The sequence below is a fragment of the Coniophora puteana genome, assembly GCF_000271625.1.
Source record: "Coniophora puteana RWD-64-598 SS2 unplaced genomic scaffold CONPUscaffold_4, whole genome shotgun sequence".
Lineage (NCBI taxonomy): Eukaryota > Fungi > Basidiomycota > Agaricomycetes > Boletales > Coniophoraceae > Coniophora > Coniophora puteana.
The window spans coordinates 1,560,089-1,587,140 of record NW_006913056.1 but is presented as its reverse complement, the minus strand read 5'-3'; the positions used below and the strand labels follow the sequence as shown (position 1 = coordinate 1,587,140).

At 51.4% G+C, this 27,052-nt stretch overlaps 9 protein-coding genes across 9 annotated transcripts; 3 read left to right on the top strand and 6 right to left on the bottom strand.

Annotated features, from left to right (window-relative positions):
- Positions 1-288: 288 nt before the first annotated feature.
- On the top strand, positions 289-1,037 carry CONPUDRAFT_89054 (RraA-like protein; the record flags this gene model as incomplete). The annotated part of the gene is made up of 2 exons (XM_007768735.1): positions 289-553; positions 607-1,037. 2 exons carry the CDS (start codon positions 289-291, stop codon positions 1,035-1,037), a joined length of 696 nt encoding a protein of 231 aa, XP_007766925.1.
- A 208-nt stretch (positions 1,038-1,245) lies between these two features.
- On the bottom strand, positions 1,246-5,153 carry CONPUDRAFT_152105 (uncharacterized protein; the record flags this gene model as incomplete). Its single annotated transcript, XM_007768734.1, has 8 exons — positions 1,246-1,337; positions 1,386-1,427; positions 1,480-2,864; positions 2,915-4,095; positions 4,150-4,250; positions 4,301-4,503; positions 4,557-4,820; positions 4,897-5,153. The coding sequence occupies 8 exons, from the start codon at positions 5,151-5,153 to the stop codon at positions 1,246-1,248; spliced, it is 3,525 nt and encodes a 1,174-aa protein (XP_007766924.1).
- Positions 5,154-5,399: 246 nt separating this feature from the next.
- Positions 5,400-9,657, bottom strand: CONPUDRAFT_121397 (RabGAP TBC). The gene is made up of 15 exons (XM_007768733.1): positions 9,319-9,657; positions 9,100-9,270; positions 8,966-9,036; positions 8,727-8,921; positions 8,562-8,676; positions 8,329-8,511; positions 8,141-8,268; positions 7,994-8,089; positions 7,532-7,943; positions 7,399-7,481; positions 6,605-7,346; positions 5,741-6,550; positions 5,605-5,683; positions 5,493-5,554; positions 5,400-5,439 (listed from the first exon to the last, which is right to left on the bottom strand). The coding sequence occupies exons 1-9, from the start codon at positions 9,419-9,421 to the stop codon at positions 7,812-7,814; spliced, it is 1,194 nt and encodes a 397-aa protein (XP_007766923.1). The 5' UTR covers positions 9,422-9,657; the 3' UTR covers positions 5,400-5,439; positions 5,493-5,554; positions 5,605-5,683; positions 5,741-6,550; positions 6,605-7,346; positions 7,399-7,481; positions 7,532-7,811.
- A 642-nt stretch (positions 9,658-10,299) lies between these two features.
- CONPUDRAFT_81146 (uncharacterized protein) lies at positions 10,300-13,764 on the bottom strand. Its single transcript, XM_007768339.1, has 12 exons — positions 13,494-13,764; positions 13,351-13,437; positions 13,146-13,283; positions 12,874-13,089; positions 12,575-12,825; positions 12,294-12,524; positions 11,692-12,241; positions 11,394-11,642; positions 10,742-11,346; positions 10,608-10,691; positions 10,534-10,552; positions 10,300-10,481 (listed from the first exon to the last, which is right to left on the bottom strand). The coding sequence occupies exons 1-12, from the start codon at positions 13,732-13,734 to the stop codon at positions 10,369-10,371; spliced, it is 2,784 nt and encodes a 927-aa protein (XP_007766529.1). The 5' UTR covers positions 13,735-13,764; the 3' UTR covers positions 10,300-10,368.
- Positions 13,765-14,753: 989 nt separating this feature from the next.
- On the top strand, positions 14,754-15,910 carry CONPUDRAFT_121394 (uncharacterized protein). Its single transcript, XM_007768732.1, has 4 exons — positions 14,754-15,042; positions 15,117-15,207; positions 15,260-15,461; positions 15,526-15,910. The coding sequence occupies exons 1-4, from the start codon at positions 14,985-14,987 to the stop codon at positions 15,640-15,642; spliced, it is 468 nt and encodes a 155-aa protein (XP_007766922.1). The 5' UTR covers positions 14,754-14,984; the 3' UTR covers positions 15,643-15,910.
- A 195-nt stretch (positions 15,911-16,105) lies between these two features.
- Positions 16,106-18,101, top strand: CONPUDRAFT_136211 (ATP adenylyltransferase). The gene is made up of 6 exons (XM_007768731.1): positions 16,106-16,275; positions 16,346-16,513; positions 16,574-16,622; positions 16,682-16,789; positions 16,839-16,952; positions 17,009-18,101. The coding sequence occupies exons 1-6, from the start codon at positions 16,150-16,152 to the stop codon at positions 17,440-17,442; spliced, it is 999 nt and encodes a 332-aa protein (XP_007766921.1). The 5' UTR covers positions 16,106-16,149; the 3' UTR covers positions 17,443-18,101.
- Positions 18,102-18,118: 17 nt separating this feature from the next.
- On the bottom strand, positions 18,119-18,790 carry CONPUDRAFT_71689 (uncharacterized protein; the record flags this gene model as incomplete). The annotated part of the gene is made up of 3 exons (XM_007768269.1): positions 18,119-18,292; positions 18,338-18,499; positions 18,542-18,790. 3 exons carry the CDS (start codon positions 18,788-18,790, stop codon positions 18,119-18,121), a joined length of 585 nt encoding a protein of 194 aa, XP_007766459.1.
- Positions 18,791-19,410: 620 nt separating this feature from the next.
- Positions 19,411-22,984, bottom strand: CONPUDRAFT_164065 (dihydroxy-acid and 6-phosphogluconate dehydratase). The gene is made up of 21 exons (XM_007768730.1): positions 22,924-22,984; positions 22,772-22,850; positions 22,687-22,711; positions 22,591-22,634; positions 22,506-22,533; positions 22,429-22,451; positions 22,299-22,378; positions 22,212-22,237; positions 22,143-22,155; positions 22,051-22,090; positions 21,982-21,990; positions 21,719-21,923; positions 21,573-21,666; positions 21,296-21,518; positions 21,145-21,245; positions 20,792-21,086; positions 20,707-20,729; positions 20,552-20,654; positions 20,394-20,496; positions 20,132-20,340; positions 19,411-20,076 (listed from the first exon to the last, which is right to left on the bottom strand). The coding sequence occupies exons 1-21, from the start codon at positions 22,938-22,940 to the stop codon at positions 20,047-20,049; spliced, it is 1,770 nt and encodes a 589-aa protein (XP_007766920.1). The 5' UTR covers positions 22,941-22,984; the 3' UTR covers positions 19,411-20,046.
- A 1,359-nt stretch (positions 22,985-24,343) lies between these two features.
- CONPUDRAFT_101593 (TPR-like protein) lies at positions 24,344-26,989 on the bottom strand (the record flags this gene model as incomplete). The annotated part of the gene is made up of 10 exons (XM_007768729.1): positions 24,344-24,673; positions 24,727-24,857; positions 24,917-25,052; positions 25,109-25,417; positions 25,467-25,741; positions 25,792-26,024; positions 26,074-26,389; positions 26,438-26,753; positions 26,802-26,831; positions 26,888-26,989. 10 exons carry the CDS (start codon positions 26,987-26,989, stop codon positions 24,590-24,592), a joined length of 1,932 nt encoding a protein of 643 aa, XP_007766919.1. The 3' UTR covers positions 24,344-24,589.
- Between the last annotated feature and the right edge of the window lie 63 nt (positions 26,990-27,052).

The window sequence follows — 27,052 nt, the reverse complement described above, 5'->3', positions numbered from 1 at the left end:
TGGAGTAGAATGAGTGCCAAAGAGAAGGAACCTACTACAATGAGTAGCGACGGAGTCATTTTTCATAGGGGATGAGTAGTGAGTTCCTTCGATGACACGCAGCCTAATTACGATGAGCTCATCCCGACTTACAATCGTGGGAACTCATGGTGTCTATCCAAGATTAGATCAAAGGTCTCTCCGCAATTCCTCCGCGGCTTCCGGACTCCGGATAGGCTGAATAGCTCCTGTCTTTCTTACTGTATGGCTCGAGTCGCCGCCCTCCGTCTGCAGTCCATCGCGCGCACAATGTCGACGCGATCTTCCCCGTCTCTCTCCGTCTTTTCAGCATGTGAGGTCTCCGACGCCCTCATCAAGCTCGGCGTGCCCAACGGCGGACTCATCCCCGACATACACATACTATCCCCCTCCACCTCTTCCAACCTTAGGCTATGCGCGCCCGCGTACACAGTCCAGATGGTCCTCGCTTCCAACAAGAGTGCGCCAAAGCTCTCCCAGCACTTTGTCGACACCGCGACCGAGGGCTCCGTCATCGTCGTCAGTGCACCACCCCGTACAGTCCGCTCTCTTGCCCTCTCTATCTCCACCCACTCACTTGACATGCAGAGGCCAAGAATGCAGTCTGGGGAGGCCTCATGACTGCAGGTGCCCAGGCGCGGGGCGCTGTGGGCGTTATCATCTCTGGCCGATGTCGTGACCTTGCTGAGCACCGTGATGCCGGCTTCCCCGTCTTCGCAAGAGGCCATTCGACCGTTGGACAATCACCGTTCGTCCGGCCAGCCGCAATCAACGTTCCTCTCCACATACCTACACAGGGTGTGGACGCTGACGGGCCAGACACCTTTCCGCCCGCAACTGTTGAACCTGGGGACTGGATTGTTGCCGACGAAGACGGTGTCGTCTGCGTTCCCAAGAGTAAAGTGGATGAAGTCGTCAGAATTGCTCAGCAGGGCAAAGAAGTCGATGCAAAGTGCATGGAGGACATAAAGGCAGGTAAAGGAGTGCAAGCCAGCTTTAAGTTACATCGCGGAAAGTAGAAGCGCGTTCATACTATCGTATACATCAAGACTACACTAATGACAGAATTAGCAAATGGTGGAATTCCTATCGTGTACAACAAGTAGCGAACCGTCACCCAACAGAAACTAGAGAATACGTCCACTATAAAGGAATAATAGTCAATTCTAAGAGATAATCCAACATAGCAAAGCATGAGCAGCCGTGTCTGCTCACGGTATAATACGTCTAACTGCGGACATTAGCCTTGAGGGTTAACGTTGTCTTGACGGCTTGAATGGTGAATCGGATGCCGTTGTGGAAAGCCCAGAGAAGCGAAACTAGACTTCTGTCAGCAAAAGCAAGAAAGAGATATTCATGTTATTTACCGAGAAGAATAGGAATCCAAAACAAAACAAGCATGCGATCATCTGTGAATGGGAGTGAGAAACCCCATCCGTATGCACAGAAAACAGCACGTACGTTTTTGTTGCATTTTCTGCCCGTGTTTGCTCGCTGGACGGTAGCCAAAGGAAGCGACTTCCTGAGCCGCAACTTCCACTTCGTCATATGCTGCGCGGCGGCTCGCCCTATCTGCAACACTCGGGCCAGCGTGGGCAAGAGCCTGAGCATCACCGTCCGGCTGCTCAGCACCAGCAATCTGTTTCTGTTCAGTCTGTTCCGATTCTCGGGGTGTATACACGGGAGGGGCCTCATCGACAGGCTGCTGCCGCTGCAGCGTCGCTGTCGCAATGGCCAAAGCCATCCACTTCTCCCAAGTAGCCCGCAGCTCTTGTGATATAAGCTGAGCACCCTGCCGCGACCCAGTCTGATCATCTTTGGACTCAGCCCCTTGCTCATCGCGTTTGTCGCCGAAAAGTGAGGTCCATCCTTGGTTGGGGATGAAAACAGGGAACACCATGGGAAGCTGAGGTAGATTCCACGGGACAGCAGGCATCTCAGGAAGATGAGGGATGGGTAGCTGAGACATATTCGGCATAAGACCTTGCGGCGATTGTAACTGTGCGAGGGTCCGCTGGATCATGTCAACAAAAGAAGCGGCTTGCTTCTCGTTCGGAGTGGTATCGTCGGGCTTCTTCAGCGAGTCCGACGGCAGCGGCGGGTCGTTCTCGGCCTGGGGTTGCACTGAAGCCTCTTGCGCCTTCGGTTCACGACGTCGCGTGCGCGGCAAGCGCCTTCGGACGCCGATTTCCTCGCCAACATCGGACTCAACATCGCCCCAGCGAGACTCACCATCGTCCTCATCAGAGTCTGGAGGGGATGGAAGATTGTCGCTGAAACCGTGCCCACGCTTCCAGAAACCTTCGGGTGAGATGTCCTGCGCTGTTTGACCCAATGCGTTGACGATCTCCTCATCGGCCCCAGCATCAAGTAGTATATCCACACCAGTTTGCGAACCAGCAAATGCGGCAAAATGCAGTGCAGTAAATCCATTACGATCCCGTGCGTCAATATCGATTCCGCGAGCCAGAAGGAACTCGAGTAAAGCAGAAAAGCCAAGAGCGGCAGCCAAATGCAGCAGGGATTGCCCGTTCGGCGTCATATGTGAGATGGCCTCGTCCATGGGTATACCAGACTGCTTGTCGAGATTCACATCCATAACAGACAGAAACTTCAGCATAGCAGTCTCAAAACATTCGCCTTCACCAGAGCGAGCAAGCAGCAGAGGTCGGATATCGCGAGGGGCCGAAGGTGACAAAGCAATTTGCATCATGTCCAAACCGGATTCGGGCCGGCTCTGTGAATCATCGCCGCCAGTCGTCCCCACGATACGCAATGCAACGTTCTTGGCTTCCTCAATCTTGCCTGTCATCTTGAGACCAACAACTTGCAAAGCCAGCTCCATCCTTGCACGATGTTAGCACGGAATTCAAGGATTCACCGAGGGAAAACTCACAATGCTCGGTCCGACTCGTCTGTGTAAGTGAACAGAGCGGGTAAAACGGGCTTTGGCAAATTCTCGAATGACACAGCGACGACACCGGGTGTAGCACGAGGAGGCAAGATGCAGACCAGAGTATTGTCGCTCCAACGTTGAGTGGAACTCGCAGTGACATCGCCGAAGACACAGTTCAACTGGACGATCGAGTGGAAGTTCTCGCCTAGAATTGTGACCTCTATTCCGCCTAGCGTAGGACCACACGATGGGATAAGACGATGGATCTTGGGGAGCGGGAGAGTGGGAGCGGTATTAGGGTCGTAAAAAAGGAAGGGCATAGCTTGGGACGGTGCCACGGGCGCTTGCATCCCATGCGACATGGTCATGTTGTCGACGGTAGCGGACGGTAGACCCTGTGGCAGTTCAAGCCCAACATGGTCAACCATGCTTGCGTCCTCCCCTTGGGTGACTTCTAGCATGCGATTGTCGGCGGTGTCCGGCATGACAGCGGCTGGGGACTGCACATATTGCGAAGGTACATGGTCCAAACCGGTATCCGAGATCAACGGCTTGACATCCGACTGGGGCAAAGAAAGTGGTGTGAATGATGGTGGGGCAATGAAGGGTGTCGGTGACCTCGTATTGGGGGCGGTCGAGGTGACTGAAGGGGATGTTACAGGAGAGTTTATACTCGCTATACTGGGTTCGGGGGACATCTTCGTTGATTGATTACGAGCAGTAGTGTCATAGGGCTTGGTCCGCCTCTTGATGTTCGCTTCCTTGGGTTTCCGCTTGGATGGCGCAGAAGCATCTGCCAACTCTGCCGCTGACCCGCGACGAGACCAACCAGCTTCGGACTCGTTGAAATCTTGGGCGGGTTTTATGTTGGACTTATGGTCATCTGTGATCATGATCGGTGGCGTGGTGCCAGAACCAACCACCCGCCCCGTATGGTCCATCATGGTGATGTGGACATGGAACCCAACCTTTTCACGATGATGTCTGCAATAGCAGGTGATGCGAACAGGGAGGACCACAGAGCCCGATGCGAAGTCAAGTACCTCCGGACAATTGAACTGAATGATGCTTGTTGTATCCTCTCGGCTGCCTTTGACGCGTTCATTTCCATCACCAGGGCTATCAGAGTCAGAGCGGACTGGACGAACACGAGCGGCCAGCTTTTTGGCAACTCGCTTAGCCTATCGAGACCAGCGTGAGAGTCAACGACAAAAGCTTGGGGAGAAATAGCCCACCTCTCTGTTGCGGCAGCTTCCGCAGCTGAGTACCTGGCTATTTGGGGGGGATGCACAAGTTACGGACGCAGTAAGATGAAGCATGTCCAGGGGGGTGGGATCTGCTGAAGTCTCAGCTTATGAGGCGGCATAGGCGATGAAACCTGCATACCGATCTTGCCTTCCCTTCTGGTCCGTTTCTTGGTTGAAGTGCCAGGAGGGAGCTTCAGCCACTTCCATGATCCAACCCGGTCGTACTGGTAAGGCTCCAAAGCCGAAGAACTGGAGTACGCGAGGTCGACGGTTACGCGTACTTGAGTCTCTACACGAGACTTTGTGCCTGAGTCTGGGATGCTTGGAGTGATAATTGGGAGGCTGTTGGAAGATGTCAAACCGTGCCACCTACGGGACAATGAACAGGGACGAACTTATTGCAGGACTCTCGTGGGGGGTATACAACTTTATGGGGCACAGTTGATGGGTCTTGTTTCCGAGGCTGAAGGGCTGGGGGAGGAACAACAGGGGTACAACGCATCTGCATCTGACTCGGGAGCGAGAAACCGGTTTCCGGAGAGTGGGCGGCCGGTGTATGAGGGTGTGGGCCACTGTTTCCTCCATTGCGGGCGAGTTGCACATCTGGGAGTTCAGTACATAGTCCAGACTTGGAGGGAGAGCTCTCCGAGGTATCGACACTGTAGAACGGCGAAGACGTCACGAAGTGAGTATATGCCAGTGAGAAAAGCAGAAAAAATGAGATGGACAACGCACTCGTCGTAAGCGTGCTCATCTATCACGTCGTTGAGTTGAAGCATCTGGTGGTCGGAGCGTTTGGAGAAAGCAAAAGAAGATAGATCGGTGTCCCAGAGGCCTAGGTCTGTAACGTTGGACGGAGGGGAGACGGACTTGAACCAGGATGATAAGTCGCTGTCGTTGTGGATGGCGACGGGATGAAGGCCGTCCGAGGATTCTGGTGTTGCTGGAGAGGACGGACGGGAGTCCATCGTGGCCGCTGTCGAGGAAGACATGCGGACCGTGGTCGATAAGTATGGGCAAGAATGGCAATAACGGATAAAAGAGCGATAAGTAGGTTAAACAGCAGGGCAAATGACAGACGGAGCAATATATTGGTATGCGCCCTTTCGTCAATGGCGCAGCGTCCTTCGCGTGTCTCTCAGCTTATCTAACTCTTTCTCACAGCCTTCACTGACATGCTCAGCCGCGCCGTCATGGTCCATAACGTCCTTGTTCTCAGACATGAAACGGACAGCAGAGAAACAGATCATCAAGGACGGAGACGACGACGACGTCCAGGTATTCATCGACTCACGAATTCAAAACTCCAATCTCTTACATATGCTCTACAGGACTCCGCAGAAGTCGGACAGGGCTTTCAGAAAGCCCAGGACTCTGTGCTCGCAGGCAGACAGTCAGTCTATGCTCATCTCCCTGCTCCGCAATAAAACTCACTCGTTACAGAATACGTGCTCTCCCCAAACGCGCACTAGCAGGTAATAAAAGCGCTCCCTCGATACCAATACCTCCACCCGCAACCACAGTAAGCACGCCTCCAACTGCACGGTTTCACAAACCTGATACCCTGCCCTCGTGTCAGGACTCGAACGCAGCCCCCAAGTTTGGTGGCTTCTCTGGTTTTGGTGCTGCCACGTCCACGTCAAACCCTTTTACCTTTACGGCGCCGGTAGCTGCCCCAACCCCAACCCCAACACCATCTCTCGCTGCCAATCCCGCTGGAAATGTTGCCAAATCTTTCTCAACCAACTCTTTAGGCACAAACGTGTTTGGGGGCTCAGCATTTGGTGCTTCGCCTTTCGGGGCTGCGCCTTCCACTAACCCCGGGACCACCTCCGCTACAAACAATGGCTCGGTAACACCCTCTCTCTTCGGCTCTTCATCTCCGGCTACAAAGGTCTCCGAACCCAAGACAGCTTCGCTATTCAACGCGTCGACTGCGGTAGAGTCCAGACCAAGCTTCTCAACATCGTCAGCTGCACCCTCCAATGACAACGACGCGTCTCTTTCTTACTACAAGTCGCTGCGCGGCCTGAACGTATCTTTCCTGGCCGCAATAACCAAGGCTGTGGACCAAGACCCATTCGTCGACATTAGCGACTTGCTTGAAACCTACAAGAAGCTTCGGACAACGGTACAGAGCGACTTTGACAAGAAGTCGAAGTCACATCCCGTAGGCAAGGCTGACAAAACGACACCGCAAGAATCCCAGCCAGCGAAGACAGCACCACCAAAGTTTACAATGCCGATTCCTTCAGCATCCGGTTTCGCTGGGTTTGGCAAACCAACCGAAGTCTCGACGCCCTCCAAGGAACCCACGGGCTTCACCTTCAAACCCACGGAGTCTGACAAGGACAAGCCGGCTACGCAGTCGCCTTTCAGCTTTGCCAAGGTGATTATTAGTCTTTTGTTTTGCCAAGAAATGTGGTTGAAGTTGCATGACTAGCCTGAGACTTCTGGAAGCTCAGCAACAGGGGGGTTCTCCTTCGGCTCCTCTTCAAATCCCTCCAAGGTGCCCTATAGTTTCGGTTCTTCATCCGGCGACGACAAAGACAAAGCCACGTTATCAAACTCGGGGCCAAAGTTCGGTCAGGGAGGCTCTGCATTCAAGTTTGGTTCCGATTCATCCACCTCTGCATTTGGCGCATCCTCGTCCAGCACGGCGTCACCGCTGTTCGGCTCCATGCCGACGGCCACCAGTATGGATGAAGGCAAGGATGCATCTCCAGATACTCCCAAGGCCTCCGCCCCGACGAGCGTGTTCGGTGGGTCTAGCAGCGCTTTCGGGTCTCCGCCAAAGGCCACCTCGCCGTTTGCTGGATTCGGAGGCGGCTCCGCTTCGAAACCGACCGGCTTTTCCTTCGGAGGGAGCGGAAGCGGAGGCAGCCTGGGCAACCCAGTTGGCTTTGGCTTCGGATCCGGGAATCAGGGTGGCTCGCAGACAGGGAACCTCCTTGGTCCGTCGGGAGGTTCAACTTCCTCGATCACCTCTGAGAAGTCTACGGAGTCATCGACCCCACAGCCGGATGCTCCGGAAGACGATTCGGCCAAGTTGATCTCAACCAGTAACCACGATGAAGAAGGGGAGGGCGAGGAGAACGAGGAGACGACGCATGCCGGCAAGTGCAAGGTGTACAAGCTGGTGAAGGCTTCTGAAGCCCCGGCAGAGTGGAAGGACATGGGTGTTGGTTAGTCCCGCAGTTTGTGGTAGGCTGTGCGCCAATTGATTCGTTCAACTAGGCATTTTCCGTCTCAAGAAGCACAAGGAGACATCAGCCCGTCGTGCTCTGTTGAGAAATAGCTCGACAGGGAAGATCATCATTGTAAGAGATTATCCACTCCTAGTAAGAACCCCTTGACTAAATACTTGCAGAACTTCAACCTCTATTCCGGACTCAAACCAACCCACGCGGCAAAGGTGGTTTCTTTCGTCGGGTACGATGGGAGCGAACCAACCTCATACCGTTTGCGCTTCAAGACCGACGATCAAGCCAAGAGTTTAAGGAACGCCTTCGATCGCGACCTCGCCTCTGCAGAATAGACTTATCGTCCTACTCCCTACCGCATCTGAGACTAATCTACATTGCCTCTCATCATTCCCCTAGCATAACTGCCCCCGCATCACGTATACGTACAAACCGCTTTAACTCAATCTACTTGGCTCCAAAATGACTCTGAGCATTATGCCATATTGAGTTGAGCACAAACGCCTCGCTCAGCAGCATTTCAATCTCGTGGTCGTCCCAGTCCTGAGTGGGTGGTGACTGGAGAAACATGATGATACCCTGCGAAGTAATAAATTCAATATCCTTTTAAAGCAAATCAGAAGAAATACCTGGAAATCCATCTTGCGGAGTTTTTCGCTCCATTTGACGAGGAAGGCAGAGCAAACATAGAGGTGGAACTGAGAGAACGCGTCTGTACCCTCAGCCTCGGGGAATATGAGCTTAATTGCATGATAACGAGAAGCAGCTAAACCAACCAAATAGGTGTCCCACATGCGAATGGTATTCTGCACGCTTATTTCCCGCATAAGCAGGCAGTTCATCCACCGAAATGCAAACTGCATAAACTCGACACTCTCGGATTCGAGATGTGCGTACAGTGGAGCTGGAGAGGACATCACCACATCAGTGGCAAGGAGAGGTCTTGAAAGGAGTTCAACTATACCATCAATACGCGCAACCAGTTCAGCCATCCTTTTGACGCTTCGTTGAATACCAGGCTGTGTCGCAATGTAGTTGTCTTGTATGCCATCAAGGAGACGAGAAAGACACCAAAAGGAGTCGGCTTCAACGGCATCTCTGACGTTCTCAGGTAACAGAGCAGCATCAAACTGCTCTGGATCAGAATCTGAAAGCAAGCTCAGATGGTTGTATGGCTTTGTACTTTCGAACGCTAACCTATGTATGCCGAGAGGAACACCTGGAAAAATGGAGTGACAAGGTCATTGATGCCCTGTACATACCCACTGGCCGGATGTCGAATGGCCCAAACGTAAAGGATGCGCTCGAGGCTCTGCCGGGCCCATAAGTGTCTGATAGATGGTTCCACCACGTCTCACGTACGCGTTGGGTATGCTCCTGCATCCACAAACGGGTTCCCGGTCGTGTGCGTGGAACGTCAATTTCAATTTGATGCCAAATCTGCTGGTCAAGGCCTTGTCGCTCCTTCTTGAACGCAAGTTCAACCAGAGACCGATATTCCTCCCGTTTTCTGGTCAACGTCGCACTGCGTGCGGGGGCAGCCAATGGTAGATAACCCTGTCCTTCATGAGTCGCAGTTTGACACGTTTACTTCTACTTACCAGAAGAAGAGGCCATACCACAGGGCGCAGAGTTGATGGAGTACCCGCCCAGGCAAGTTTCCGAAGCTCAGCTAGATCGGCAGACAAGTGTTTATGGGCGCGCCATTTAACGCTGAGGCCAGCTCATCGCTCACCAATATTGATATCGTCCTTTCGGAGGCATTCGATGAACCTGAGGCGCCGATTCGTGCGGATAGATCTCTCACGCATGAGTTTCGCTGAATCGCTCGGCGAAGCCGATCGCACTGCTTTAGGTGGATTGTTCGCTTCTGGCTCAGTCGACTTATGTATGCTTACGAACGGATCTGAGAGGCTGCTGAGCGTTGAGAGTGTCTGCGTGTAGAGGAACTCACCATTGACAATCTTATCCACGTCTGGTTTGAGTGTGGAGGGTGGGGCTGGCTTATTACTGTGTGTCTGCTCCGATTCGTCAGGATCGAAGTCGCCCACAACCATGTCACAGTCGGATTCAGCTTCAACCGAGCCATCGCGGAGCACAGCTACTCGAGGTTGTGTATTGGTGTTGGGTATGCTGGGTTTACGGACGATGGTCCAACCGCCCTTATTTGGCGGTGTGCTGTTACTTTCGGTCTGTGGAGGGGAATACGAGCTAGGGCTCGGGGCATTAAGGTGCGTATATGAGAATGCAACGTTTGATGAAGGAGGGTTGTTTGGTGATCTTGGGACGGGTTGGGGAGCTGACACGGCCGAGGATGTCGTGGCTAACTGCCGCCTGGAGTTGGCTGCCCATCCATGCGAGATGGTGGACGTGCGGGGTTCCTCAGAATCGGATCCGCTGTCCCATGCGTCATCTTCTGCCCAGTCTTTTGAGCTGTGAGTGGCGAAGGAGGAGCTAGGATTAAGGGCGGTATGCGGACGCGTTGGAGGTGGCCTTGCCGCCATAGTGCATGTGCACCACTCGATACTTGGTGCTTTCGGTACGGCTAGCACGCGCCCGTGGGAACAACAAGCCATTCCAGACTTCGTCATTAATATTAGAGCAAAGCTCGAGCTGTGTCTTGATTGTATGTAATTGATTCTCGGAGTATACTACACATATACACTAGTGGACACGGACCTGAAGGCCAGCTGAAGCTTGAAGCTTGGAGCCACTTCTCTAGTGCAGCCACTAAACATGACATCTCTCGTTCATCTGGAAGAGCTATGTTAAATAGAGACATTGCGAGTTAACAGGAGTGTCTGTCGGTGATCTCAAGCTGTCTCAAGAAATCTAAGACGTACAACGTCATTTTTATATTCAGAGGTACTTGGAGGCTTCACTCGAATGACAGACACTTTTTTGATATCCTATCAGGAATTTTGCTGTGCAGAAGGGTATGATAGATCATGCATTCAAACATTTTACAACATACAGCCGAATCGTTAAAGTGCAAACAATTGGATTAATCGTCAGTCTTCTTTTGCAGGATGTCTTCCTCCATCCAGCCGTAATATCTTTTCAGTTTCTTGCTCCACTCTTTGAGTAAGATAGGGCCGATGGTAGTGTCGGGGTGTGCTGTCAACAAAAATGTCGGGAATTGTCATGATACTCTAGCGGCTGCACTTACGTTTATGGAAGGAAATCGACTAGAGGGTATTTCCGTTTAGTTTGTAGAATAATCGAGGAACAAGTTGCACTTACTCGATCTTTTCCGCCCGGTGGGTCGAAACGAACACTTGAGCCTGCGGTACTGGGGTCGTACTCAAAGCCCATCTCAAGCATAACCTAACCAAAAACATGAACCTGGGGCATCCGAAGTCAAAGATTGGGCTGACCCTAACGAAATTTTCCCATTTCATCGGTTTGATACCCTTCGTCGTATCCTCCGATGTGTTCAGTAGTTGGTGCATCAAGCCGGTCGCCTTCTTGCTCAAATTACCAAAAAATCCTCCCTTCCTGCCCCCCTCCGGCTCTTCGTCTATTTTCTCTTTCCCGTCCCTATTCAGGAATCCTTTTGTGGAGAAAAGGGAAGCATGACCAGGCCGTGATTTGATCTTTTCCTTCGCCACCTCCTTGCCCGCGAGGTAAGAGTGTCCGGATTGCACCGTAGGGGTTCGCTCGAGGGTGAGAGACGCCATGGACGCGCTTGTCGACGAGACAGATGGAGGTGTCTTCTTCGCTGGGCTCTTCGCAGGGCTTGTTACAGGAGGGCTTGTCGCCTTGGTAGGCGCTGGCTTCTGTGTTGGGGCAGGAGGCTTTGACGCGGGCACAGGTGTAGGTGCGTCCTCCGCCACGGTATCTAGGCCGGCATTCTCGCTCTTCTTCTTCTTAGACTTTTTCTTTTTCTTCTTCTTGGTGGTTGATGCCGCATCTTCGTCCTCTACCTCTTCAACGGTAGCCTTCTGGCTCTGAGGTTGCTGGGGAACAGATAGCGTAGGACCTACGGAATGTCAAGATATTATCGGCCTCCTGTAAAACAATGTGTACCTGTGTCTGATGGAGCCGGCCTTAGCTGAGGAACCCGTTTCTTGCGAGGACCTGGAATCGGCGGGAGAGGGGGTAGCTCATCCTCAGGGATCTTTGAAAGATCAAAATCTAACTGGTAGGGCTTAGGAGCCGGTTTTTGGGATGGCTTCGGAGCAGCGGGAGCTGCCGCAGGCTTCTTCCTAAACAACCCAGTTCGAGGTTCTGTACGGGTGGTGGAGGTCATTGTCGAGTCCGATGAAAACATGCGCCCTGTCAAAGGCTTAGCACCCCGTTATCAGAAACGATCCTTTATCTTCACCTCGTAAGGATCCCAATAGCTTCAGGAATGGATTGGTTTTCCTTTCCTCAGCCAGCGCCTCGAACTCGGGCACCTCTGTCTTGGGATCGAAGAACTCTGGGATTGCCATCGCAGCGTCCATGGCCTCCCGCTCCATCCCTTTCATCAATTCTTGCTGTTCGGAGTCGTATCCCGATTCATCATCGTCATCATCGAACCAGTCTTCCTCTTCCTCGTTCCCATCTGATTCTGATTCACTTTCGTCGTCCCAGTCGCTTTCGTCTGACGAGTCTGAAACAGATTGCAAAGAGGGCATGGAATCGTCGCTCTCTTCGGCGCGGCCGTCTGTAATGGCAAGCATCTTCTTCTGGGTCTTCTTGTAAGTGAGAGCACCACGTTTTGGCTTGCGCGCCTTGACAAGAGCGCCTGGAGTAACTTCGGGGTCACTCTCGTCCCCGGCGTTCCTAATTGCCCTTGGAACAAACACGACTGTCCATTGGGGCGTTCTTTTGAGAGCTTCTTCCAGGTGCCACACTGTGTCAAGGTTTTCACCGCATACAGCTTTGTAGTTCTGCAAACAGGAATACATGAGTACACACAAAGTCTCTGCCCGATCTGCTCACCTCGTTAATCGTTTTCCATAAGTTTTCCAAACCTGCCGCATTCTGTGTCTTTTCCAGCGGAAAGGCAAGATTCTGAAAGTTCTCAGCAAGCGCCAATGCCCGAGTCGAATAGATCTGAGCATCGTGCCACGCTTCATGTGCTTCAGCCATTTGATGGGGGTACTCCTTAATCTTCTGTCCCTCGGGGCCAAGGAGAGGACTTTCCAATAGTTCTTGCAGCTCAAGAGTAACCTAGAGGATGAAGTCAGCCCAGTCGTTCCCGCTGTTTGCATACAACTGACCGAAAGCTCGCCAACGGCGTCCCAAAGTAACTGCGGGAACCTCTTGGCTTCCCATGGGGATTCGTCGATTGCGTCATGTAGAATGGCATACAGGATGCGCTTGGGATAAGGCGCCCGAGGGAAACATAACTCAACAATGATAGAATCCAGAAACGATTTGCAGGCATCCTTCATACTCCCCCAATCGAAGGACACCTCGGGCTCTCCTTCCTTAACACCTTGCACAGTGTTAAAGTAGCGTTGATAGTGAGCTAGTCTTGTGAGGCAAGGCAGAGTGAATAATAGAGTCCATCACGTACGAGCATTTTTTGCCAATGTGGAGAAGTTTCTTTGCTCCACTCCAACAAGCTCGTTCACAAAGTCGAGCAGAGCGAGATATCGAGTGCGGAGAGTCTCATCCTTCTTGAGTTGTCCCTGTGCATTCTTCGCGGACAGTCCCGATTTTTCAATGCTGCGGAGTAGGTCCAAGGTAATCTTCCAAGCAGAAGCAACCATGTACGAATTATGGATCCTAGTAACAAACCTTGGATTGTAATATTGACAAGGGTTTATGCAAACTGCACTTGCCTGGTAGCAACGGTCACAGCAACCTGCGAAGCATCGACCTCATTCCACTGACCGTTGCGTGATGTGCGAGCTGTTACTTCCTTGTCAATCTTTGACTTGAACAACTCAGGATCCTGCAAATCGCTGATGTCGTCCAAGTACGCTATGCCCCGCATATTTTGCGGCTCAGAAATGTCTCTCGTGCACGGAGATCAGGGAAGAATGCCTACCGTTGAGCTGAGAATCAGCAATCTTGATACACTTCTCCATGTTTAGCGGAGACATCACTGCAGAGCGCGACTGGTTGATCAAGTCCTCTGCGCAAGATAGGGATTCCGCTTTCTGTGGTACATCAATGCATGACATGACGAACCTGCAATGAGATCGAGCTTCTCTCTGCCGCTAATCTTGCCAGAGACCACCATCTCTCCAGTGCCCTGGGAGCCATACTTGCCGTTCCTGAGGATCAGAGCGCGTTCTGTTGAGGGTTTCTTGCCTTCATCGGTACGCTTGCCGCCATGCTTGGTAACCTGTACGTGTCTGGCGCCAACACGTACGAGCTCACGCGAGGTAGAGGGTACAGGTGTTTGCTTGTCGGATTTCTTCTTTGACATCGCAACGGGGTTGTCAAAGACGAAGACGACGGCAAGGACAAAGAGTCGTTTTAAGATAGTGTTACCGTAAATTGAAATGCATCCGACGTCCGACATCTTAATTGGCCATGGAAATCAGCGACTATCGTCGCGTTACGCACTGTTACGTGCATGCAGTGTGTATTCCTGTGATATAAACGTCACAGTCTACTCCTTGTCCACCCCGAATCGAAGTGATAGCAAAGTTGAATTTTACTGGTGTTTATAGAAGAGAAGGTGGGCATCATGGGTGCACAACCTGAAGGCCTGATGCATCGTGCTGGAGTCGTATCCCATGATGTGTGCAGGCTGTACTCTAATACTCACCGTGTAGGTACGTCCTAGCAAGACGACAATCCTCCTGCCCAAAGGAGGGCTACGATACCGATGGACACAGCAAGCCTCTCTGATCCTCACTCACCAACATGAAAAATCAATGATGGCTCCGATGTTGGTAGCTGACACAGCAGCGGGAATAAGTTTTGGACACGGAGGCCGCCTAGCCTGTCAGGAACGTGTTGTGAACTCACCCATGCAGAGCACGGCCAATTAACAACATGCTGCTAATTTCATGTACTCAGCGCTGCCTTCCCGTGCAGCTCGTAACCAGATCTGTGTAGATTGCAGCAGCGGGAACGAGATGGCTGCGCGGCTCCGATTGTTCGTTCACAGGAGACTGGTCGCTACCCTCGTACGGTTGCAAGCAGAGCGCTGCTTGGCAGTATGAGTGCTTCATCTGTACAGGCTCGACTGTTCTGCACTTGTGTTAGACCTGGGCCTGGTGTTTGAAAGCAACATGGACCAACCTGAAGTAGTCGGCATGCTTTGTTGAGGATACGGGCCGAGCGGAACGGTAGTTGAGAGGAGACGAGCGTGAGGAGCCGAGTGAGCCGAGCGCATGGCATCGCCGAAAATAGGTGGGCGTTCATCCTCATCGCCCTAGAGACGGTGTCTTTCCAGAAGCCATGAAGACCGACAATGGGTGAGTCGCCATGTCCTAATCCTCCTCTGGCATTCTCTCATAAAGCACCTCCACTTTTCTATTCTCTCTTTCATTGTCCTCCGTCGCCAGCTGTGCTGTGCTCCTATTTTCCCTTCTAGCTTTTCTTTGGTCTCCCTCTGTTGTGATTTGAGCCGACTCGGAGCTGCGCTCGTGTCCTATCCCGCTTCCCCAAATAAACATAGCCAACACTCCACTTTCAAGCACCTTTCTTTAGCTCGTGCAGATCACCATGGGCAATCTCGTCTGGCACGATCTCAGCCGTCTCATTGCCATTACCGCTAGTCTTTGTATGTTTATTCGTTGCTCTCTCTGTTTGCGCTTCCACTCAAGCACACTCGTTTCTTCTCTCTTCACGTTACAGACACAGTTTGGTCGGGCTATTGGGGCTTGTTCTACCGCAAGTTCTTTTGGGATTTCGTCGGAGGCATTCTGCGAAACCCTGGTGGCTTGCAGTGCGTTGCTCCTGCCAGCATGTCTTCGACTGACCCTCACTTCATGCTTTAGGCCATCTCCCAAGGTTATTGGTTTTATCAATGTTATTGTCAAGGCACCGGTTATACAGATTTTGGCCATGATTGTCGGTCTTGGATTGCTCGCATTGGAGTGGCCTCTGCCACTGTTCAAAGGGACTGCCATACATCGCAGCATGCCTTTGCGCATCATAATTCTCCTTGTACAGGCCTCTTTGACCGTGCTTTATTATCAGGTGCGTTTGCCGCCCCCTTTTGTTTCCTCCTGAGCAGCTTAATGACAACGGGATCTACTCCCAGGGAACAAATGCAGCGTTATATTCACTTATAGCGGCCGGCGCTTACACGAGAGCCATCATGCTCAACGAAACTTACGAGGAAGCTAAATCCAACAGAGGACAGACGGGCGCGGCCTAGCCTTTGTGCCGTGCCTCATTGTTCAGGCATCGAAGAGTGGACGGCGGAAGCAGGGCTTTGCGCATAAGGGCGGAGACAACGGCCTCGCGTATTGCAAGTGTCGTGGGTTTCTTGGGCAGGTTCCCTTATTGTTTTGGTTATGCGGGCTTGGTCCCGAAATTTGCCTTTTGTTCTCGGTACGGTCGTCATATATACTGAGCCTGTTCCGACGGTTGTGTGTACGATTATGGATGCGCCTATGGTAGCTTCAGCTTTGGTGAGGTACTACATGAGCATCGTGAAGTGCTTGTCGCGGTTGGCATGGATGCGTGAGCAGGTAGTATGCCCACAAAGAGGACTTGGAGTCACTCGCTGCTACAGGTCGATTTTCTCAAGTCATCTCAGTGGCTCCGCTATCTTAATTAGATCTTATCAGCCAAGGTTCGGTGTCAGATCGCTTATAATCTTCCGGGACACTACCTCTCCAAGACCTGCCAGTCGCCTTTGACCGGAATTGCTAAACCCCATATGACTTTGACGAGTGCAGACGTCCTCTCTAGTCTCGAAAACAAGTACGAAGATGCACGGGAAACGGGAGATCTCATTTTCTTTCCATCCGAGCAGATCGTAAAGCATGAAGAAGACGGAATCCAGGTATGTTCCTCCATTCACTCGATAGAATGCTCTGTGGGCCTTGATAACCTGACACATCACGCAAACATAGTACGAGATTAGGGTGTGCACCGCTCTTAAGAACAAAGCGTCAGTGACGACTGCAAACAATGAAGTGACCGAAAGCAAGAAGCCAAATCCCTTCGCGCCACCTTACAACGAGAAGCTATATATCGGAGACATGTACGATGCTGAGGAGGATCTCTACTATGCAGTTCTAGTGAGTGGTCTGATTTAAAGTCACAGACTAGGTTCTCATGTAGATCATGTGGAGTCCTAGCTCAACAAGTTCTCAGTTGTGCCGCATCACTTCCTTCTTGTGACAAAAGGCCAGTCTTCATTCACATTCACGTCTTTTGTGGACTGACCAAGGTTCATGATAGTACAGAGTTTAGACCACAGACGTCGCCCCTCCTACCTTCCGAGCTGTATATGACATACAGTTTGTTACTGGCCGCACGCAAACAGGGCAAAAATTATCTCGCGTTTTACAATTGTCTGTCCCTCATTCCTACCCTGCCTTCATTATTGACACCCTTTGGAAGGTGGTCCACAGAGTGGCGCTAGCCAGCCGCACAAGCATGTGCAATTCATCGATGCTGAGGATGGCATCCCTCCCATTGAGCGCCTCGCAAGGACCACGCAGCTCGAGGTTGCAGGTAAGTTTGTGCCTTCTATGGCGTTCTGAGTTACTGATACCGAACGATCTTCCAAGATCGTCCGTTCAGTCTGAGACGCCTCTCATACGCGAATCATGTCCGCCGCCTTCCGGACCTCTCCTTAGCATCGCCCACCGAGGTCGCAGACAAAATCTCTATGGCGTATGTCTCGCTTCTAGATCTCGTCATATCCACAATCCGATATGATCCAACTTACCCGTCTGGACCTCCGTCATATAACATGGTCCTCACACTCGAGCATATGCACCTTATCCCTCGGCGATGGGAGGAGTACACTATGCCTGAATCCGGAAAGAAGCAAAACGTGAATGCACTCGGGTTCGCAGGTATGCTACTGGTGAAAAGCGATGAAGAACTCGAAGCTGTTAAGAAGGAGACCGTCAGTAAAATCTTACACGGGGTGGGTGTGGAGAGTGTACATGACATTGAGGTAGCAGGTACAAGCCTGGAGGCTGCAGAGGATGAGTAGTTACGAAAAGCTTTTTGGTGCCCTTTCAATGCAGATACTAGGTTCCCCACGGTGCTACATATGAGGTCCTTTGCGTTGAAATAAATTGTCCAAGGTCTCGACCTGGTGAAGTGTTTAGAGTACCAAAACACAATCACTGATCTTACCAGTGTAATAAAATTGTCTTCACGTATGATGTGCGCTACCAAGGCCTCGAGTTCGTTGGAAGGGAGTGCATATAAGGAGGAAGGGTCTGGCAAGATTTCTAGAGACCGAGTACCCGCATAAGAGCCCGAGGAGCCAGCAGGTTTCGTGGAAGCAAGTGAGGCAGTCGAGCTGCTTTTGCTGGAGTACGGTGGAAAGGAAGAATTAGGGAGTGAGGAGTCAATTGGCTGGCTGGACTCCAGCTGATTCGTTTGAAAAGGCGGCGCTGAGCCATGACAGGTAGGCGTGTGTCCAGAGTAATGAAAGGTCCGAGCTGGTGGTGGCCTCGCAGTCATCTCGGAAGAAGTCGCGTAGGAGGATACATTCGAGCTACAATCGACTGCTCGCTGAGGGCTTGAAGATGGAAAGTTTAACAACTGGACGTCGGACGATTGTGTAGAGTGGATGCCCGGATCCATAGGAACATGCTTTCGAGCCTGTTGGGCTATTTCAGCGGATGCACTCGCGTGTGTGGCTTGCTGAGAGGAAGAAGTTAAACTAGTGTCAAATCGGGGAAGTTGCCTAGGAGGAGGCATATCTTGGTTCTGTTTTTGATTCTGCGGTAAGAGGCTGGCCTTGCATGGACAAACGTCACGGATGGCCCCAACCAGTTCTGACGCTTCGGCGGGGGTTTGAAAGACAACCTGGAATCGTCGATACGACTACCCTGACAGATGTGAAATCGGAGTAAGCGACGTTGAACGAGGCTCACGGATTTAGTGCCAGGCTGTATGCGCGTGGGATGAAGGTATCGCATCCCAATGACATTGTCGCGATAGATTGCTTTTAGAGGAAGACTTTGAACATCAGAGTAGTTTTGAGGTGGTAAAGAAGAGAACTCGAGGAGATCCACGTCTTCCTGACGTCGCAGCAGCTGAGGAAAAGGTTGTGCCGGAGTATGAGACTAAGAGCTCACAAAGATCATGTCTGGCTGTCGGGCATTGTTGTCGAGAAACCATGCGACTCTGAGGTGGACGGAGGCAAAGCGACCGTCGAGATGTTTCTTTGTGTCAAGATGTAATTTGATGGCAGGGCCAGTATAGTGCTGCCAAGACTGAGAGATATCAGAAACACCATTGCTAGACTGAGCCGGAGAGTGTGCTGGGTGAGCCCGAGAGTACTTGACAAGCGTGTAGGACAGCGAGTTGATGGAGAGAGGAGGCATGGCACTGATGGCAGGTGTAAGCAAGCAACAAGCTCAAGCTTGACTCAGACAATATGACTGTTGGGATCCATCTGCCAAATCCAGCTGTTGTTTGGGCATTGTTTACCGCTGCCAATTTAGGCACAGGGGCTGGTGGATAAACCGGAGCGCGGCTCCATGCATGTCATCGTCCTGCGTCTCCAAACGGCCCAACACGACATGAATACCCAATTGCATAGGTTGCTCAGACCATCCTGGTCACCAGCACTCCCAAACTCTGCCCTTCCCTCCCGCAGCTTGTTCTTCCTCTGCAAATCTCATTCCTATTGTCCCTAACAGTGTATCACCTATCCAAACCTTGCAGAACATCGGTCGAGGTCAGTTGTCTCCTACGTCATAGGTCGACACTGAACGCTAACCATTTGGTCAATGTTTTTGTTCTGAAACTTAGTGAGTATGAGTCCTACGCCGACTTATACGACCCCAACGCGTTCACTACGCATAAGGGACAATACTAGTACTTGGACGAGTACTTCCTCGCCACCACCAGGGTACGCACTTGATGTCCATGAGCACTATTCCTCTGCTCACGTCCTTTAACACTTTTAGGCATAAACCAACCACTCCCCTCGTTTCTGGGACAGTCTGTGGTGGTCTTGTGGCCATCGCTTGGCTATTCACGCTTGTCTGGTATATTTATCGTCGTCGCAATCGCGTCAGAAAAGACCGGCTAGTTGAGGCTGGCGTTGAGGAGCCTCCCCCGCGCAGGCAGGGTGACAAGTACATCATACCACCAGACCCAGCTATCCTCGAGGGCCAGAAGGAGCCTGGCGCCCGCGTCACCGAAGACGATATCGCAGCCAGTAGCTCAAAACAAGCAGAAGCTGGGCCTTCATCTGCGGCCGAGCCAACCTCCATCATTCATCAGACTGTATCAGATCTTTCGGCAGGTGAAAATATCACCAAGCGAGACTACGCAGCCTCCAGGAAGGCAGTGGCCGCTCACACCAACGACCCACCGGCTGGACCTTCAGAAGCATAAAGAGCTTTCCTGTCTGCATCACGACCTCATACCATCCAAATTAACGTTGGACGTTCACTGGGCATTACTTATACACGCCACAATGCTATAGAACTTTTATGAATAAATCCCGGATACCTATCAGCTTCAATGTAATAACCCACAATGCATTTACTGTATACATGCCTAGCTAGCGATATACATCATGTCTTTGTACCACGACATGCACATAAATACCATCAAGCAAGATGTACGGCTAATCGCAGTAGGCGCCTTCGCTCGCCGGCTAATAACGTTCACTTATCAGTTCTGAACCCTGTCCTCGCTTCAGTAAGACTCACCGCAACATCCCGGGCATACCGGTATAGGACTCCTCTCCTCTCCTTGAGCTTGTTCTTTCCAGACGTGTCCCACTCCTGCTTACGGCGGACCTTCTCCTCCTCGCTCACATTCCAGTCGATGGCACGGCCAGCAGAATCAATGACAATAGGATCGCCGTCTTTCACGAGCGCGATAGGACCGCCGACGATTGCCTCGGGAACGACATGTCCTAGATAAACAAATGTCAAAGCACCAGACGAATGTGCTATCTTGCCCACTCACCGATGATGAAACCTCGAGAGGCGCCAGAGAAACGACCATCGGTGATAAGAGCTGTAGAGTTCCCAAGTCCTGCACCCATTAGAGCGGCAGTAGGACCCAGCATCTGCCCCGTACGAACTTTAATTTGATGCACGTCAGGCTTATTCTAAGAGTCTCACCTCCGGCATCCCGGGTGCTCCTTTGGGACCTTGGTATCTAAAGATGAGAATGGTGCCTGGCTTAATCTCACCCCTCTCCAAAGCAGGGTAAAAGCCTTCCAGGCTGGTGGGCGTTAGCTGTTATTCCTTCATAAGTGATATCGATGACTCCTTACCTGTCGAAACATTTGGCAACACCCTTCCGGTTAACACTGGTCAGTATCGCCCTCAGGTTCGAGATCAGAAGTGTATAGAACCTACCTCAAAGCGCAGGCCTTCTTTTCCTGTCAGCTTTGCCACGGCCGTTCCAGGAGCCAACGTTCCTTTGAGAATGGTCAAATGACCAGATGACTTGATGGGGTTCTCGATCGGCCTAAAGATGTCCTGGTTGTCGAAGTTGAGCTCGGGCACGTCCGCATAGTTCTCTGCCAGCGTTTTCCCAGTGACCGTCATTTGGCTGCCGTCGATCAAATCCGTATGCGCGAGCAGGTACTTAACCACCGCCGGAATGCCACCGATCTTGTGCACGTCCTCCATGTAATACTTTCCAGAGGGCCTATGGGCATACATGTCGTCAGCACGGATATGAACATTTGGGGATATTCAGCACTTACTTCAAGTCTGCGAGATATGGAGTGCGATCGGAAATCGTCTGGAAGTCGTCAATTGTAAGGTCGATATCGGCCGCACGAGCCGCGGCCAGAAAGTGTAAGACCTATAAACATGTCAGTGTCAACACGTATACCCTGATTCTTTGCCACGCACCGCATTGGTCGATCCACCGAGGATATTAACGATGGCGATGGCATTCAAGAAAGATTGGCGGGTAAGAATGTCGCGAGGCTTAAGGTCAAGCTCCAGCAAACGCTTCATGTAACTAGCAGCACGCGCGCACTCCTGCATCTTGGCCGGATACATGGCCGGCGTGCTGGATGAGAAAGGCAATGACATGCCTAGGACCTCGAGTGCGGAACTCATAGTATTCGCACTATACACACCTCAGCTTCGCGCGATCTATAAGATGTTTATAAATGTCACGTACGTGTACATTCCACCACAAGCACCAGGGCCGGGACACGAGTGGCGGACGACGTCGAACCTTTCCTCATCGTTGATGAGGCCTACAGCATAAGCGCCTTAAAATATCGAATCAGTAATTCTTGCAGTGGTGACAAATATATGCTCTACCATAAGATTCAAAAGCGTCTGAGATGTTGACTGTCCCGCCCGTCTTGTAGCCCATTGAAGGGCAGTCTACATGCCGCGTGCCTACTTGGATGGTTCCTCCATATACAATGATGGTAGGCCTATTGTGGCGAGCTGCTGCCATAAGGACACCTGGCATGTTCTTGTCACATCCGGGGATGGAGATGTTCCCGTCGTAGTGCTGGGCCTACGACACATATCTCCCTTTAACGCAGGTTAATGTTTGAGATAACACGCAGGCATACGAGCGTAACCTGCAATGGGTGATAGGAAGTCAGCTTAAATGTCGTCTGCTACGCAGTCGGGAGACCTACAGCTTCTACAGAGTCTGCAATCAAGTCACGGGAGGGAAGGCTGCAAAGGACCAACTTAAGAGGCCTGATCGAGAAATAGCCAGGGCACATACGAGTAACGCATTCCTATGTAATACGATATATTAGGGCATCAGCCAGTACCCAAACTGAAGAAGATGTACCATCTGTGCCCATAGTGATAGCGTCACTGTTAAGCAAAAAAGTTCAGTTGTCTGCAGGTCCTACGCATTGACTGAACAGTGCAATACCTAACCCCAATGGTGTTAAATATGAGACCCACCAAGCCTTCATCTTTGCACCCTTCTTTGACTTGCTTCGCAAGATCAAGCTGTGGACTGTGTCACTTGGTTGTGGATCTATCAGCTGCTAACCGCTCACAAGATGAAAGTTACATGGGTTCCCTTTGAGTACTGTGAGCCATGTGTAATGGGGACGACTAGGTAAACACGAATTACCTTCCCACCATATCGGAGAAATACCAATCTAGAAACGCGGATATAACTTTCTACGTCATTGGATCGCAATTTTGAAGTACTGTACCTGAGGCTTATCCATATCCTCTTCAGTCAAGCCAGTGGCATAGACTGATTCAAGAGAATTTTAGCCTGAAAATCACACAATGTCAATCTCACATACGCATAGCTTGTGCGCCTCCACGAGCCTGCCAGATAGCTCAGGCCTCAGCTGATGAGCGGCCATTGTGTACAGCACAATTCCATACCTTGTCTTGCGTCAAGGCACTGGAGATCTTGTTCAGCTTGCCCCCTTTGGGCACATAGGTCGTGCGAGACACTGAATGACTAGACGCGTAGAGCACACAATGAGTTTGACAGTCAACAATAACGTTCGTTACAGGTTTGAAGAAGGGCTCACATTTCGACTCCAGACATGGTGAGAACAGTGAGCGATAACTACTTGATCAGACTGGGGAGCCACAAGGCCTTTTTATTGACGGTAGTACTGTAAGTTCGGACCGGGTGTGAAGTCAAATCACCATGTCTCATGACGCGTAGGAATATTGTCTCATGACCCGTGAGCACCATCTGGGGGAGAATTCGGCGAGGAAACGAGGAATTCGTCCACCTACACACACGACCGGCTTCCCGTCAAGCTGTAATAGGCACCTCATCTCTGGAACGGGACAACAGTTTGAGGGGGGCTGCGGTCGGCACATGTGAAGTAAGGGCGGCCAAAGGTCGAGCCGTCGGTGGGTTCGCATCCGTCTGAGCTTGGAACGGTGTCATCTTTATGCCTGATCATGGGTCCGAATGAGCCAGGTGTATGTATAAAGATTACGGGTTGGTGACGTGTGCCGATATTAACGAATTCGCGAAGGTTGTCGCTGATCTCTGTTTTTGCGTGGCTTTCGTCTTTACAAAAACATCCGAAATTGCACCAGTGATAGTGCGTTATCAAGTTCTCACGCATGGACGACACCCGCTCAACAAATCCATACCTTTCAATTCGTCAGTGACTCTGACAAAGATGGTAAGGTGATGCTTCCTTTGTGTTTGTATATCCATTTCAAACTAGCTAGGATGATCTTACTCGCTACATCCTAGAGTTGTTCTGGAGTGTCCAAGGTGTAATCTCTGATTAATACTAGATTTCCTGAGACCTTCGGTCGGACTCAACGCCCGATGTGAGGGACACACCGCGTCTAGACTCGAATCTAGGCTGATACGTTCGCCTCCATAGGCGGTTTACAAGTTATGTTAGAAAAATACCTAGTGGTACCAGCCTCTCATTCTTCACTATCTCAAGCAGATGATTGCGATGAGCATGCTCAAGGCGTTCACAACACTGGGATGATGACGGTGTTACACGTCCTCGGGACAAGTTTACATTTTCTTACATCCACCCAAACAATACTTCTACATGCAACGACGCGTTCAGGCTATGTGGACTCAAGAGCGCCACGTCTATGAATGAGGCGTTGAACAAGTACCAACCCTTGAAATTCACTCACAGGTTTAGACTCTACGCACCACTCTATTTGCAGGTGCACTTGTCCTTGGAACAGTTGCAGCTGTGTTAATAAATGACAGATGAGCACAACAGACTAGCTGTACGCGATAACAGCAACTTACGAGGTGTTGCAGTTGCACTTGGAGTCAGACATATTGTCGAGAGCTTGATATAAAGCTAGGCGACACGTCAGCATGAGGATTAAGATCTGATCTGAGGTGGCCTGTGCTTACAGCAGGAGATGATTATCGATGTAGTGGTGGTGCGGGAGGTTGCTGAGCACTATGATCCAACAAGCCATGGGTTTTTATAGCTGGGGCGGGACACATGTGCCAGCACACTCATCTCACCCATCCGTGTGCGGTGTACGGCCCATGGCCCGCGATAGGCAGTGTCCTCGCCTCTCATCAAGATGAAAGATGGAAGGGGGTGTACCCGCTTGAGTTTCGAAGAACTTCGACAACAAGGGCGCGCATCCATACAAGCTGTCAATCATCAAGATGAATCATGCGGTAGAGAATCGTCTAGTACATCGCGATAAAGGGGTCGTACTGTATATCCGCTATAGTGCCTAGAAATCCATGCCCTGCTGTCTGAAAGCGTCAAGGTTGGCATGGGTCTCGGGTTTGGCCATCTCGGCAAGGTCACTCCGGTTCTGATGTTCCGTCAGCATCTATGGAGAGATATAAGCTTGGGGAGATTGCTCACCATAGCGAGGAAGGCGCGTCTAAGAGTAAACCACAGCTGTTCGCTGGTGCGGCCACCACCATTGGTTTCTTGCATACTCAACGCGCTAAGGAAGTGCTCGGCGGCTTCTTTGTGCGCTCCGATATTCATACCTGTGCATGAACTTGGGTAAGCTATCTGCCATAGATGGCAAGACTTGGGCGAATCTTACAGGCGACGCCGACATTGTAGATAGCCCGGGTATACGTTGGCCGGAGGTTTAGTGCCTCGCGGTAAGCACCGAGGGCCTCCTCGGGTTTGTTCCCGTTGGATAATGAGGATCCTAATCTGTTCCAGAGAAGCCAGTCCTGATGCGATGGCAATCGTCAGAGAAAATGCAGATCAAGGGCGATAAATAACTCACTTCGGGGCGCTGACTGAGAGCAGCCTCGAAGCAATCCTTGGCACGGGTGTACTCTCCTGTGTTGTAGAAGAGTATACCGAGAGCAATCTGCACATCAGGATCCACGATGCCCTGACTGTATTGTTGCCTGGCTAATGATAAGTATGCATCGGTGATCTTCTCATGAGAGTCCCAGGTTGAATGGGACGCCACTGCTTGCTGAGTGGTCTCGGGTATCGGATGCGACGGGAATCGAGCACGCAGCCAGCGTAGTAGCATAACATACGATGCCCTCTCATATGATTCATTGGTGTAAGAGATGGCGAGTGACTGACAAACAGTCAGGTTGCATGCATCGAGGAAAGGCTGTAGCACGTACTATCATCCCTGCACCAGAAGCATTGGCGGTTTCTGCTCGTTTAACGCCCTCCGCTAAGGCACGCATCCCCAGCTCCTCTCGTTCGTCCATGTTCCTTGTTTCGCCCAGCAGTATCCACGCTTCGTAACCTCCTTCGCCAAGCTCTCCTTTCTGGATCGCAGCTTCGAGAAGTAAGGCAGCTTCGGATAGCGAGCCACCCCTATCGAGTAATGCTTTGGCCTCGCTTAAGGGGGAGGTCACCAGTGTTGATCCATCCAAGAATTTGTTGCTCGATTCTAGTGAAGCTAGTTTATATAGCTCGCAAGCATGGACAACATCAACTTACCAAAGGCATAATCAGACAGGATAGGAATCCCTTCTTCGTCAAATTTGACGGGCTCCTCAACAAAACCGTTCTCTCCCGAGTGACTATTCGCCCAGGCGTCCTGCATTGCGGCTCCGTAGTCGTAATCATTTTCCTCGCGGTCTGCCGCCATGAGTTGATTAAACTCAGCTTCCCATTTCGCCATGTCTTCTTGTGCCGGAGGCTTCTCAGAAGTTTGAAGTTGCTCCCATGCTCTGCGAAGGAAGTCAGACACAATTGCAGTGGATGTACCAAGATCCGTACGAAGCAAAATCAGATTTAGTGCCGCTTTCGCTGCTCTGATCGAGCTGGATTTCCTTGAGTGCCTCCTCCAGCGTCGTCGTGTCATCAAGCTCAACTATCCGAGAAGTTTCGTTGCCGATAGGGCGGAGCATGGCAGCAGCTTGGTCAAAAGCAGCATCGAAGTCAATTTCTTTGCCTTTGCCTTTTCCAACAGTGGCAGATTGGAACCCTGGATCGTAGTTCTGGAAGGCCGATGGTCCAATAGACATCCCATAACTCCCCATTGACGTTGAATTCATGAATGTTGAGCGTGGCACGGCGTATGAAGGGCCTTGGTCTGATCCTCATTAGCTAACAGCGCTCTTCGCCAGATAACCAAACGCACTATTGAGAGGAGCAGAACTGATCTGTGTTGAGGAGTTGGACGGCATGTACATCTGACCTGATGCACCAAACTCAGTTGCCCAGCGCGCAGGTCCGCCGCTATGATAGATTTGCTGTGGCTGTTCTTTGGACCAAACGGCGTCCAAGTCAGAGGATCGGTTTATCCCATTGAGACGGCTCGCTTCAGCAGGATAGAGCTGAGGAGGATGCATGAATGAGGGCTCTCCATGGCCCTGCTGATTGCCGAAGAACTGGCGGGCCATTGCCGCATCTCTCTCAGAGGTTTGTGCCGGTGCAGACCCCGGGAGGTGATGCAGCTGTTTCCTTAGTCAGAGAGTGGATAATATGTTATTGTCTGAGCATACCGAAGAAGACGAGGGCCCAGCTACCCTGTCCTAAGATTCATGTCAGCTCACCAGCATTGACTGGCCGGAGCGGACGGAGAGCGAACCTGCTGAAGGGTGCGATCACCCTCAGTGTGTTTCAGAACCTGCGAGAGAGGATTTGAAGGAACAGCACATTCCGAGCCAGAAATGAGACCTTGGAAGGACATTGTCACAGTTTCAAAAAAGCAGCGTCCCGTTGGCGAGGGGTTACTGATACACCTTTGACGGAC